Source organism: Zonotrichia leucophrys, unplaced genomic scaffold, assembly GCF_028769735.1.
Source record: "Zonotrichia leucophrys gambelii isolate GWCS_2022_RI unplaced genomic scaffold, RI_Zleu_2.0 Scaffold_36_1286893, whole genome shotgun sequence".
Classification (NCBI taxonomy): domain Eukaryota; kingdom Metazoa; phylum Chordata; class Aves; order Passeriformes; family Passerellidae; genus Zonotrichia; species Zonotrichia leucophrys.
Window position 1 is genome coordinate 93,234 of NW_026992241.1, and position 12,038 is coordinate 105,271.

Here is a 12,038-nt window from a genome sequence, read left to right on the forward strand (position 1 = left end):
AAACTGAAGATTTAAGAAAAGAGTAGTATGGGATTTTCCCCTTACAAAATAGAAGGTGATGTGATTAAGAAAAGAAATATCTTCAAATGTTTAATTTATAATTTAAAACCCAGCATGCTTCTAAAGAGTAATTTGTGGTACTCGGAATTATTCAACTGTTATAAAAGAGCTGATTTAGGTGACTCTGTCCACATGCTTAAGTAATTGCCTTACCCAAGGACTCTCTTAAAATTAACCTGACAAAAAATATAAAAGAAAAATTGCAATTCTGTTTTACTTTTAACATATGTTAAAGTCTTGATTTCGGGACCTTTTTCTCATAGGTGCCATGATACTGCTTGTTCTGTATTACCCGAATATTGATCATAATGACAGATCACTTTATGGCAATGATTTATTGGGTGACAGGTTATTACGAATGCCTAACTTCATACAATTACACAAACAAAAAAAGACTTTAAAAGAATGTTTTAATTTAAAAATTTTTAACACCCCTGATACCTCTATTCTGAAAATTGCTGAAACACGGTGTGTAAAAATTGAGGCATTCAAAATATCAGTAATTGGTTGGAAGTCATATCTTGTAATGCTAAGACAATTTGGGTTTTTTAATAATTTTATCTTTGGTAGGATAAAGATCACACTGAAGAGGATCAGAATTCAGAAACTGACAAGGAAGTAGGCAATAGAGATACAGAAAGGATTGGTGAAGTCCAGCTACAACAGAATGGGAACTATCAACCAAATGACGAAAACCATTCAATTAAAATGGAAGAGGTTTAAAGCAAAAAATGGACCACTGACTGAACTAAGGGATGAAATCTGAAACTTTTTATTTCCCAGAACAAGGAAGAAAATATCAACCTAATCAATCTGAACATGGTGATAGTACTAGTAGCTCTTCCAATTCTAGTGACAGTTTTGTCTATTTCTTGCTGTAAAGCAAGAGAGCACAGACCAGTAGTTATACCCTGAAAAGGCAGATGACATCAGAACTATTCATGTCTGAAAATCCATGGGTCTCCATGATGGCTGTACTTACTTGTAAAATGATGTATGTTAAGTTTTGCCATTTTCTGTTACAAATAAGTAGAAACTGAAAGATGTAAACCTGTACTATCAAAAAAAGCTGAATGTATGCATCGAAGATTGTTTAAAGTTCTGATTGTTCATGAATTTTGTATTGACTTGCTTTTCAGGTTAAAAATCTACAAAACCTTCAATGTGTACTGTTTGATGTGCTTCTAAATGGTGCATAAATGTACACATTTTCTTCTGTTATAAATGAAAATTATTTTTAAACATAAACACAGTTTTATGGTTCTTATGTTAAATGCCCACTGACTAGATTGTTTTTCATTTGCTTACTTCTTGCAATTCTTGGATTTTATTTAAAACAATTTCTTACTGTTATGCTTAAAATAATTATTTCTTTTAAAGTACTTGAACAATGCATGATAATTTCTGTTCCAAAAAGGAACATGGCTATGTTATAGACAATAAGTTAGCTTACTGGGTTATTTTGGGGTTGTTTTGGTTTTTTGTTTATTTTTGTCCTTCCAGATGTAAGCACATTTATATGATATTATGATAACTTACAGCTTTGTTTTGAGTTGTACGGCAGTGTGTCTGTTCAGCTGCAAATAGTACTGGTGCCATTATGAAATATTTTTTTCTTACTTGTTTAAAAAACTATGGGACCACACGCAGAAGCTTTAGTGCCTTCTTAAAAAATAATGTGGTATTTTCAAGAAATGTTTGTGCTATTACTCATTTTCATCTAAATCTTACATTATTTCTATTGCTATTTGCCACCACAATACTGTAGACAAGAAAGCAAGCAATTTCTCAGAAGGATTTTTTGATTCACTTGTTAAAGTACTAAAACTCAATTTATTTTTTTTTTTTAATTACTAGAAGAGATTTATAGGTGAAAGCAAAGATGCATTTTGGGTACCACCGCTGTACAAAAGCAGTAGCTGAATACAAAGCCTTTTCTGATCACCTGCATCAAAGACAGTCCTTTAGACATTTAATGTATATTTGGATTGCCTTAATTGTTACCTCTCCATCGTCATCTCTGATACCTGTTGGGTGATCAACAAGAAATCATATGCAAAGCTGAGGGGATAAATAATTTTGGAAAATGTTCTAATTTACACAGGAGTTATACAGTAGAGATTCTTTTTTAATTCTTGAAAGAAAAAGCATGTAAGAAGAGAATGACAAACCAAATATTTTTGTCAACTAAGTACTTGAGTACTTTGAGTATTGTGTCCAGTTCTGGGCCCCTCAGTTTAGGAAGGATGCTGAGACTCTTGAACACGTCCAGAGGAGGGCAATGAGGCTGGTGAAGGGCTTGGAACACAAGCCCTATGAAGAACGGCTAAGGGAGCTGGGGTTGTTTAGCCTGTCAAAAAAGGAGGCTCAGGGGAGACCTTATCACACTCTACAAGTACCTGAAAGGTGGCTGTAGTCAGGTGGAAGTCAGTCTCTTCTCCCAGGCAACCACTGACAGAACAAGAGGACACAGTCTTAAGCTGTGCCAAGGGAAGTTTAAGTTAGACATTAGAAAAAAATTCTTCACTGAAAGAGTGATTGCACACTGGAGTCATCTGCCCAGGGAGGTGGTGGAGTCACTATCCCTGGACATGTTTAAAAAAAAGACAGGACATGGCACTCACTGCCATGGTTTTGTTGATGAGGAGCTGTGGGGTTAGGTCATAGGTTGGACTTGATGATCTCAAAGGTCTTTTCCAACCTAGTGCATTCTATGATTCTGTAACATGGCTTGTACCCTCTGAATTAATTTAATCAGTTTCATCATTGTGAGATTTCTTAAGAGTCATACCTTTAAAATTTATACCTAAAATCAAGTAGATTATTTTTACAACTTTATACAATCAAATTACTTGCCTTACTTCATGGGAAGTTATTTCCTTCAATTAAAACAAAATAATACCATATTGACTATTTGCTTTCAGTTTGTTCTCATTTTCCTTTGCATAAGTAATTCTTATCACAAAAATGAAAAAGAAAAGCATATTACAGGGAATGTAAAATAACCCAGTTTGATTGTAAGATGGTAATCACTTTTTTAATAGGACTTTATGTTCTTGAGACTGTGTACATTTAAGACTATAGAAAATGCTTTACCATGTAAAGTATAGATACTCATTTTTGTGATGTTTAAGCCACATGCTGTTGATTGGTAAGCAGCTTATTTTGATCAAAGAATGACAAATTTGTATGCTTATAGAAAGACTGTGAAGGACTGTGTCTTACAACAACTGTCTTATTTATGACGTGTAAGTAGCATAGAGAAAAGAAATTCTTTGCATACTTGTCCTTGCTACCATTTCACTAATAAAATTAAATATTTTAGAGGGAAGTTTGCTTTTACATGCTTTCAGTTGATCTGATGCTGGCTGGATGCTTCCCCTCCACAGCTGGACAGGGGAGAGAAAATATAATGAAGGGTTCATGGGTTGACATAAGGACTAGGAGAGATCACTCATCAAAACCATCATGGGCAAAACAGCCTCAAATTAGAGATGTTGAATCTATTGCTTACAAAATCAGAGAAGGATAATGAGAAGTAAAAGAAAACCTTAAAAAGACCTTCCCTCCACCTCTCTCTCCTTCCAGTTCTACCTCCTACCACAATGGTGCAGAGAGATAGGGAATGGGGGTTATGGTCAGTCCATCACACATTGTTTCTCCCACTGATCAGGGAGAAGAGTCCTTCCCCTGCTCCAGCGTGGAGTCCTTCCAATGGGAGACAGTTCATTAATTTCTCCAACCTAAGTCCATCTCACAAGCAACAGATCTCTGTGAACCGCTGCAATGTGAGTCCATTCCATGGGCAGCGATCCTCCCCATACTGCTGCAATGTCGGTCACTTTCCCACGAGGTGCAGTCCTTCAAGAACAGGCTGCTCAGGCATGGGGTCCTCTCTCCACAGGCCTCCTGCAAGGTCACAGCCTCTTCCCAGGCATCCACCTGTTCCAGTGTGGGTATCCTCCACAGGCTGCAGGTAGATCTAGGCATCCCCATGGATCTCCATGGGCTGCAGGGGAACAGCCTGCTTCACCATGGTCTTCACCACAGGCTGCAGAGTCTCAGCTTTGGTGCCTGGAGCACCTCCTCCCTGTCCTTGTTCACTGACCTTGGTGTCTGCAGTTTTTCCTTTCACATATTCTCACCCTACTCTTCTCTAGCCACAATTACAACTGCACCACAATGTTTTGGTTTTTTTCTTCTTTTTAAATATGTTATCACGGAAGCGTTACTGCCATTTCTAATTGGCCCAGCCTCGGCCAGCGTCACATCTGTCTTCGGAGCTACCAAGGATTGCCTCTGTTGGACATGGAGGAAGCTTCTGGCAACCTGTCACAGAAACCACCCGTCGTCCTCACACTTGGCCACTACATTCAGGTAGCTTCTTTGATTTGAAATGGGCATACAAATTAAAATAATATCTTTGAAAAGCTAAGTTTCTTCTTTGGGAGAAATTAGAATTCTTGCAGTGTATCACATTTCAGCTGAGATTAGTCGGATTTCCTGAGTTTTGTTATCCTGAAATGGCATAGCTCTATTATATAGCAGTTACAGAATATGCAAAGGATTGTGTACAGTTAGCAAAGAAACATGCCTTTGAAAATTATTAGTTAAGGATGGAAGCTTTACTAGCTAATGCATGACATGTGTAAGTCAATATGTAGCACATTGTTATATGTGAATTAATGGTTCACTTACAAAAAGTTTTGGGTTTTTTTTATAAAAAAGGCAAACTAACAAAAACAAATCCATCAAGCACATAAATTCCCACCCCACCCCAGGTCATATTTTCTTACAAATTCTATATTTTTGATTTTGTTTTGTAAATACTATGTACCTCTGTGATGTAGTTAAGTTATATCTATTCCTATTAGGTGATTTTTGGTTCCCCTTTTCCTAAAAAGCCACCACTAGAGGGCTATTCTGTAAAATGCCTGCCTCTGCAGAAGGTAGCTAATTTTTAAACCAGTAGCATAGCACAGTAATGAAGTTCCTGCTTGCTCCACCAGGATTGTGTGCTGTCCCAGTGCAGCTAGTCTGAAGTTGCCCCCTTAAACTCGACCAAACTAGAAACAAAACCAGGTCCCCGGATAAGGCGGGGATAGGCTGGATTCAAACAGAGACCTCAGCCAACCCTGTTCAAGCCTAGATGCAGATACACCACTGGCCAGAGATCTGGGCAGTGAGAAATCTCAACCAATCAGCTATCTGAACCTGGGAAATTCAAACCCCCTATAAGAAAGACAGACATAATAACCTCTGGGCTGTTTGTTGAGGACCCTCAGTGAGTCCGTGTCGTCTCTGTCTCCAACCAACAACCCCCCAGTGTAATATCTGGTGATTCCCGACGTGAAGACAGCAGCCATTCTGTGAGTAGAACGGGGGAAGAAAGACAAAGTGTGCGTAAAGAGCGGCAAACCAGCAAAGCAGTGAAAAAAATCAAAGCGAGCGTGGAGAGCCGCCAAACCAGCAGCAAAAAGCTGCAACAGTGCAGCATGGAGAGCTGTTTGCAGTGGAAAGCTGCCCAAATCTGGGTTCCTTTGTAAATACCCCTTGTAAATAGAAGAAAAACCACACTGGAAGCATGGCAAGATGGATTTCAGCCGAGAAAAACCCAGTAGTTAAGGTATGAACCTTTTTACTTCAACAGGAGATAAAGTATAAGCAACAGACTCTAGAAGCGGCTATGGACATTATAAAACCCCAGAGGCTTGTAAAACAGGCTTTAGATGCCGCCATGGATGCTATGAACATTATAGAGCCCTGGAATCTAGTCTCAAACAGGCATGGTTGAAAGCCGAGCAGGATGCAGGGACGACAGTAAAGATGCCATGAGCACCGACCTGCTGGAACACCCAGCAAGCACAGAAAGTGGGGAAAGTGGGGAAGAGCCACCGGGGGAGCAGATGCCATTTCAGGCGCACAGGCAAAGAAGACAGGTGAGAAACCAAGGGGGAGGGCAGCCGTTATGTGAAAAATGACAATATTGGCTTTCGCATTCATGTACTAGCTTTTGCATGGTGTTTATTAATCACAAGTATTTTTGATATGGTACAATTTATACTTACATTTTAACTGCTTTTGTGTATAGTATAATCTGTTAGTTTATGTATGCACCATATCGTTTATATAAATAGTAGTGTGATAATACTATATTTTAGACTTTAGCAAAATGTTAAAATCGAGACTATGTAATGTTAAAAATGTTTTTATATAACAAACTCAAAGAATGGTGTAAAACAATTATGCTGTTTCTCACATCCACAGACCGGCCTCTGCAAGAGATAAGATAATGGTGAGAGAAACCAGAGCCCTAGAGAGGATTTATTATCTACTTGTTATCAGGGAATGTGAAACAAGGAATTAAGAAAATTAAGAGGAAAGGAATTGCCTGTAATTTCGACTACAGAAATCCTGATTCCGAGGTAATACTGCTTTTGACCCATGTCTGACTGCCTGTAGGAATCTTGGCTATATTGTTTTGTGGAGAAAAGAAGAAACCCCACAACTTTGTAAAAGTTGTAAAGCTTGGTATGTTTATTACAGCGCTGGATGCATGCGGAGATTGCTCTACTCAAAAAAGGCATGCGCACCTCTGAGGACTTCACATCTCCTTTTATCTCCCCTTCCAAATACATATGCATACAGTTTCACAATAGGTTCATACATATTCATTCTACGTGACATTTATCGCCAGTTCCTCTTTATGAAAAGAATTCCTAGATCAGGGCAGATCGGCCTTGTGGCCCTTTCTGGTTTTTTTTTTCTGTCTCCTCACTATCTCTGCCCTGCAGTTTTTCCCTTCAGCTTTGGCCTTACAGACTTTTTACCTCTCCTAGACACTTCACTTAATTCAAAATGGATTTTTACTCTGTCTCATTCCCCCCTTTCCTAGGAAATAAGTAAATTCTTTTACTTAATGCAAACCCTTACGACAATAAGTGTCTCTTAGTGCTTTACCATGTACGTTTGATAAAGAGGTTAATACAGCTATTCGTTGTAGTATTTTCCAATTCCAAATTAGCAATCTAATAGATAATCCTAAGCTTATCCCAACTAATATTAACAAAACTACAATGGGATGACACAACTTAGTAAAGATTCCATTTGCAGTTGGTGACCACCCAAAGATCACATCTCACCAGTGATGATCTGCATTTTGTTCTGTTCTTTTCAGAATTCTAGTTATTTCTTTTTGTATCATGTTGGACAGTTCTCTCTGCTTCCTTGAGTTTTTCTTCAAGATCTTTAGTAGGTCTTGGTGCTTAATTAATTGTTTTACTAATGTAAGGTTCATCCCAACAGGGGTAGGTGATAGTCTGTAATATATTGTGTAATTGGTTTTAATCAGCTGGTGGGATGTCACTGGTGCCGAGTGCGAAAAATCACACCCAATAATCTTAACAAAATTACAAATACAGAAATTCAAATGATTTCTGCTAGTCGGAATAACATCATCGCTATCAATTTTTACAGCAGCACAGGCAGTTCTCAGGCATACACACCCTTTTCCAGTATATACGAGCACAGTTTTCTGGTCAGTGACTGGATGAATTTCAAAGTGGCAAATACTCTGTTCAGTGTCTAAACACACATCCTGGGCATTAATAGTATTGCTTTCACAAATGAATCCCATCTGTTCTCTACTAATGCAGGATTCTAAGTTTACTGTCTGCCACTTTTCATTCACCTTTCGTGCCCACACTCTGTGTTCTGAAGGGTAGAGTATTGTTTTTTCATGGTTTAATCCTAGGGCAATGATGGGATGGATAACATAAACAGTGGCATTACGTATGGTAAGCACAAAGGCAGTGGCCACATTAGAAACAGGATCATAGGTGAAATTCACCATAGTCCACCAGGATTGAAACTTCCTTTCAAAATCAATGGCATTATCCCAAACAATTTTCCAAATTTCAGCTGGAAAATTACTTTCACCCCTTTTCTATATGATCAGAGCTGCTGTTGCTTGCATCCATAATTGTGCTTGTATACAACTGAAAGCTAAAGACACATTATCTTGAACTGTACTAAGTGCTTTTACTATCAATTTGTGGTTTTGGTCCCCGGCCTTTTCATGCTTCTTTACTTTGGCAGTACTTTTGAAATCTGCCACTGGCTAGTTCCTAATGCCAATAGAGATGACTGTAAAGGCTGCTTCAATTTTGTTAGGCTACCTGCTGCAGTGGCCAGTTTATTCATCAGTATTTCTGAATCAATTCCATTTAAAACTCCTAATCCTGTCTCTAATATGCCAGTTAGATCCTTTCTTATTCTGCTCCTGAGATATGCCTTTCTTTGTAACCACGTTGTCTGTTGGGATTTTAGCTGACTAGAGATTGGAAAAGTACAAGGCCGTGTCTAATTCCAAGTCCTGCACCTGCAAGATAACGTGTCCTTGGGCCTAGCTGTAGTATGATAACAAATAGTGAAAGAGACATGAGAAAAGAGAGATGTAACCCCTAAGGAATGGGGAAGAGCTGATGTTGTGGTTTGGCCAATGGACGGTGTAAATTACAGAATATTCATGAGCTTATTACTTGCTGTATAAGTGTCTGATGCTCTCTTCAATAAACGGAACTTGCTGATGTCTCATACTGAGCCCCGAGTTTTCCCTGCACCCAACAAATGGCTCATCCCCGACAAATGGATCATTTCTGCAACAGTTTTCCAGCCCTCAAAGGATGTTTTTAGGAAGGAGGAGCAGGCTGGTTGGATTTTTGAGATGTTAATTTGCATTATCAACTCCACGCGTTAGAGAGACCATTCTGGATTGAATAATAGTTGTTGTTCGCCCACATTCTTTACTACGTAGGGGCCTATTTCATATACTTTAGGTTCAAGTTTGGGTAGAGTCTCAACTAGTATGAGTGGTATAAGGCCCTGCTGTTGTAAAAAGTGCAGTGTCTACTTTGAATTTAAATGAAAGTCTGATAGCAACTCGAGCTCAAAGGCAGGTCACTTCTACAGGCTGTATCAAGGTGAAATTACACCAACAGTCTGATTCATTTAGGCTATCACAAACTTCTTGGTGTTCATATGCACCAGGGGAGGTTGAGACACTAATTACATCTGGTCTCTCATAAGCCGTCCTATTGATGACCTGGCACTCTACTTTGATTTCTTCTCCTCTGATTCCTTGAAGTGTCCACAGTTCCCGTTCCTGCCATTCCTGCTCCTCATATACCTGATTCTCATGGATTACTACAGTAGATACGTTTAAATCTTTTATCTCAGAAGGTTCTCCCATGGATCCAGTATACTGATTAAAAGCCTGGGACCAAGGCCATTCAGCATTGCTTTGGATAGAGGTACTCTTTAGTTGTAAAACTTCAGTTATTATTACATGCAAAACAATTCTGTAAACTAAAGTATGAACCACCCCCGATGGCAATATAATCATTTTGCCCGAGTAAGTTTTAGTCTCAGTTCATTGTCTTCTGGTGTCACTCTCCAAGGGACTTCTAGGGCTTTGTTCACTCGAGAGTGATGGATCCAGGCATTCTGCTCCTTGATTTTGATTGCAGTGAAGGTGGTGAGAAGTACTTGCAGTGGTCTCTCCCACTGTGGTTCTGAAGTCTTCTCCGTAAAAGACTTAACATATACATCATCCCCAGGTTATCTAACTCCTTGCTCCGAGTTCCAGCCACGTTTCTCAATTTCTCTGAGCTGTTTGCTTAAAGCCACCATGTAGGTGGCCACTGTTATCACCCTAATGTGAGTGGACATTCCCTTTGTATTCCATATGGTCTTCTATAAGGCATTCCAAAAGGGTTCAGCATTCCGTTGGCTCAAGGTTTAGTTTGAATTCGCAATAGTGCTAGCGGAAGAGCTTGGGGCTAGGGTAGATTAACTTATTGCCCCAATCTTGCAAACTGCTGCTTAATCAAATGATTCATTTTCTCTACCTGGCTGTTTGATTGGGGAGGTATGGAGTGTGAAGTTCCTAATCTATGCCCAGGTGGCTACTGATCTGTTGCACTGCTCTGGAAATGAAATATGATTCTCTATCTAAGGATATTGTGGCTGGAACTCTGAAGCGTGGTATTATTTCTTGTAATAATACTCTGGTCACCTCTTGAGCTTTGACAGTTCTGGTGGGGAATGTTTCTGGCCACCCTGAAAACATATCTATTAATACCAGTAAATACTGATACCCCCCTTTCCTTGGGAGTTCTGAAAAGTTAATTTGCCACTGCTGTACAGGCCCATGGCCTCTCCCAGTCTGACAGAGTTTCGGCTGGGGGGTATTTTTGGGGTTAGTCTGGAGGCAAGGATCACATTGTCAACTTACCTGAGTGATAGTGGCATGTAAATTCCTGACAACGATTCTTTCAATCAGATGTATGTTCTAGAAAGCCTGTGGAAATTACTACTTCAAAGTCAACACTTCCTTTCAATGCACTTTGTATCACTCGCAGCCTTGGTCATTTTGAGAAAGGAGCCACACTCTATAAAAAGCTTTTAAGTAGTTAGGCCCTAGTGTGTTTTCTAGTGCTCTTCTTTCACTAGTAACCACGAAAATGGGAAGGGATTACTAGCTCTCTTTCAATGGTAGCCCACCCCTTGCAGTTGTACGTCTCTTTAGATTAGTATTACTGTATTATGGCTTACCTTCGAGGAAAATGTGTACCTCACCCTTTGCTGCTTTCTTTGCCTCTCCATCCGCCAGCTCATTTCTTTCCTCGAATTTTAAGCTCACTCTCTGGTGTGCCTTAATATGCTTTTTCAGGTAGCTGAACTGCTTCCAGCAGCCGGATTGTCTCTTCTTCCCTTGTGAGGTCAGCAGTCCCCTCTCCTTCCAGATGGCTCCATGTGCATGCACGATTCTGAATGCCTTTTGCTGTTTCTAAGGCATGGATCAATGCATTTATCTCAGCTTTATGTGCAGAGGTACCTGTTGGTAAGGGTCCAGACTCTATTACCTCTCTGCAGGTAGTCACTGTGAACTTTGCAATGTCGCTTTCCACTGGCAATGTAGCTGCTCCCGTCAGTGAACCAGGTCTTTGCATCATCTAAAGGAGTGTCCTTTAAGTCTGGGCAGCTGGAGTAGGTAGCTTCAATGGTGTCCAGGCAATCATGGTGTACTGCTTCTCCTTGATTCCACTGAGAAAAGAAGCTGGGTTGACAATATTAGTCACCACTATCTCTACATCATCTTGCTCTACCATGATGGCCTGGTATTTCAGAAACCTCTCTGGTGAAAAGCCAGTGGCCACCCTTTACTTCCAGTACTGCGGACACTGTGTGGGACACTAGCACAGTCATTTTTGTCCCAGGGTAAACTTGTGTGCCTCTTGAATATTCAGCACAACTGCTGCTACACCTCTGAGGCAACCTGGCCATCTTTCGGCTGTTGCATCTAGTTGCTTAGAGAAGTAAGCAACTGCCCTCCGGTATGGACCTAAGTCTTGAGCCAATATTCCCAGGGCAATTCCTTGCATGGAAAAATAGAAAGAATGGTTTACTTACATCTGGAAGTCTCGAAGTTGGAGCTGACATGAGGGCACTCTCTAGTAGGTGAAAGGCCTGTGTGGCGTCGTTTGTCCACTGGTGATCTCAGTTCCCATTGGCAATAAGAGCATAGAGGGGTCTGACGAGCAGTCCATAATTATAAACCCACAGCTGGCACTACCTTGCCATGCCTAAGAAGGTTCGGAGTTCTTTTGTCTGGGGTTTTGGGGTTTGGCATATGACTTCCCTGCCCTAAAGTCTGCTGCTCAGCATTCACTTCTTACCCCAGGTAGATTACCTTCTGTTTCACTACCTGTGCCTTTTTCTTTGAGACTCTGCATCCTTGGAGTCCTAGGAAATTCAAAGGCTTACCATCCCGGCTTCCCTTGTCTGAGTAGCTACTAGAAGATCATCCACATACTGCAACAGCCTCCTTTCCTCTTGTGGAGCTTCCCGGGACTCTGGATCTTTGCAAGCTGTTCTCCAGTCGAAGTGGGGAATTTTGAAGCCTTCAGACACATGGA

General features: G+C 40.2%; 1 protein-coding gene across 7 annotated transcripts in view; it reads left to right on the top strand.

Annotated features, from left to right (window-relative positions):
• LOC135460384 (splicing regulatory glutamine/lysine-rich protein 1-like) overlaps positions 1–3,391 on the top strand; it is an 87,608-nt gene extending 84,217 nt beyond the window's left edge. For all 7 annotated transcript variants that reach the window (XM_064737197.1, XM_064737193.1, XM_064737196.1 and 4 more), the window contains one exon: positions 631–3,391. In XM_064737197.1, the coding sequence (XP_064593267.1) occupies positions 631–783 (153 nt within the window). In that variant the 3' untranslated portion in view covers positions 784–3,391. The remainder of the gene's footprint in view (positions 1–630) is intronic.
• The last annotated feature ends 8,647 nt before the right edge of the window (positions 3,392–12,038 follow it).